Below are 2,349 nucleotides of genomic sequence, written 5' to 3'. Positions count from 1 at the left end.
TAGCAGCACAGCGGATCAGGTCCTCCAGCAGCAAGCACTGCCGGGCAATCAGAATGGCAACAAAAGTGGCCAAGGAATCATGGAAAGATAAGTCACTGACCTGGAAGAGAGGAGACGAGTCAATGAGCACAACAATCTCTACCTCATTCCCTTTGTCAGCAGTTCCTCAGCTTGTCTAGGACCCTGGGTATAGAACAGCCCATATTCATGATCAGCCCAAGCTGCAGCAAAAACCCACAGGCAGCCCTTACATTCAAAGCCTTTCCCCTGTCCTCAGGAGACAAAGCATCCACCCCTTGTGCATTTCTGCCTTCTCCCAAGGGATCCCTCCCCTTCTGCTTCAATTCCTTTTCCCCTTTTGAATGTCTGCACTTGCATCAACGTTGCAGAGGAGATCATTGAAGCCGCAGGTCCCATTATTGGAGGAACAGCACAAAGCTTTGAGCACACCCAGCCACTCGGCGCTTAGAGACTTGCAGTACCCAGTTAGCTCAGCACACAGGATAGCAATGTCATTCACCCTGGTAAATAAAGAATGAAAAAATCAGAGGGTCAGCTTTGCTACACATGAACACGATCATCTCAGTGATTTTCTAAGGGATCCCAGCCTTGGCTCCTTCTTCCTCACACCCCAAGATAGCCAAGGAATGGCTACTGGATTTTTTTTACCCTCACCTAAATACTTTATTATCTCAGTAGAACCATTCAAGTTATGCCTCTCACCTGTCTGGATCGTGGTGTCCCACACACACGTGCATAAGTGCATTGCAGACAAAACTGTAGCGGTTGGCTGGGTTTTCATTGAGGCTCTTGCCCAGGTTGGTGTATGTGAAATTATGTGCAGACGGATTTTCAATAGTGTCAATCATGAACTCTGGTTCCCACAGCATGTTGGAATCAGATGGCTCAACATTGCAGTAGATGGTGTTCTTCACCTTGGAGCAGAAGTCACTAAACAGGACAGGAAAGAGAGATGAGGAACACCAAAAACTAAGCTTCCAGTGACCTCTGACAAGCAAGACAAGCCCCCTCTGGGCAAGAACATGTGGAAACTCAAGATCACTGTGTACAGTCAAAGACTCTCCCAAAAAGTCAAGATGGTGCTTTGTTGTGGAAGCATCTGGAAGTTACCCACAGGCTCAGTGAACACAGCATGGGAATGGCTATTCCAGGTCTGACTGGGAAACACCTAGCTCAGTCCTCAGTGTCAGAACAGCTGATGCTCAGAGAAGAGTTTAAAAGCAAGGCAGGCATGTGGCAATACTGCTCCAGCATCCTTCCCCACACTGCTGCAACATGGGGTTCAGTTTTTCAGAGTTAAAGATAATGCTCTCCTCATCAGATTTTCCTCCTGCAAACTTGCCCACCTACTTTTTGAATCCTGTAGATTCGACATTCACAACATGGAATGAGTTCCATGTTAACTATGAGAACTATGAAGTTAATTCCTTTGTTCTAAACCTACCGCCTGTTGTTTTCCATTAATTCCTTTTTGTGCTTGTACTCTAAGACATGCTGAACATTCCATTCAGCTTATATTCCTTATCAACCATAACTGTACAAACACTTATCATTCCCTCTCAGTCCCCCTTTTCTGTGGGGAAGACATTTCATTCCTCATAAATAAGTAATTCCAAACCTCTGGTCATGTCTCCATTCGCCCTGCTTCAGACCTAGCATGACTACATGCTTTTTGGAGTCTGCTGCCCCAAAGCACAAGGCATAGCTGTACCATGACTTAAGTGGTGGCTTAATGGCACTCTCTGCTCCATTCTCCATTCCTTTCCAAGCAATACCTAACATTTAATTTGCCTTTTGACTGTTACTTAACAATATGATAATATTTTCAATTTTCTATCTGTTACAGCCAAAAGAACATTTATCGAACCCATAGTGTATATCCATTGCTACAGAGTTTGGAGGGGAAGAACGACAATTCTGTGTGCATTACCAGAGTTTGGTAGGAACAGATCTCTCAACTTCTATCCTCTAGGAGTGGGGTAAAAACAGATCTGTGGAGATGCAGAGGCCTACTGAAGGCAATTTAGCAAAACAACTTCACGATCTAAGAGTCAAGATTACACATGGAGCCATTACTGCCTGTAAAACAGGCACTACTCCCAAGACTCCAATTCCCAATTCAGAGGATCTTGGGGACAACCCCATCAAACAAAAATCACAAGCAAAGCTTAAGCCAAGGTGTTATACTGGTCAGCACCCACTGCATCCCACCTGCCACAGACTCACCTAAAGAGCTCCCCAAATTTACTTTTGAGGTGACTGCAAGAGGTATACAGGTCGTAGAGATAGGCCAGGATGCAGCGCTCTGCTGAGGAGCCATCTGAGCGG

At 45.5% G+C, this 2,349-nt stretch overlaps 1 protein-coding gene across 1 annotated transcript in view; it reads right to left on the bottom strand.

Annotated features, from left to right (window-relative positions):
- MED12 (mediator complex subunit 12) overlaps positions 1-2,349 on the bottom strand; it is a 34,807-nt gene that overhangs the window by 15,633 nt on the left and 16,825 nt on the right. The window contains exons 21-24 of the mRNA XM_009997182.1: positions 2,248-2,349; positions 724-951; positions 377-521; positions 13-100 (exon numbers count right to left, since the gene is read on the bottom strand). Coding sequence (XP_009995484.1) covers positions 13-100; positions 377-521; positions 724-951; positions 2,248-2,349 — 563 coding nt within the window. The remainder of the gene's footprint in view (positions 1-12; positions 101-376; positions 522-723; positions 952-2,247) is intronic.

Source organism: Chaetura pelagica, unplaced genomic scaffold (genome assembly GCF_000747805.2).
Source record: "Chaetura pelagica isolate M959 unplaced genomic scaffold, ChaPel_1.0 scaffold344, whole genome shotgun sequence".
Classification (NCBI taxonomy): Eukaryota; Metazoa; Chordata; class Aves; order Apodiformes; family Apodidae; genus Chaetura; species Chaetura pelagica.
Note: the sequence above shows the minus strand (reverse complement) of the source record. Positions and strands in the feature narration are given on the sequence as shown.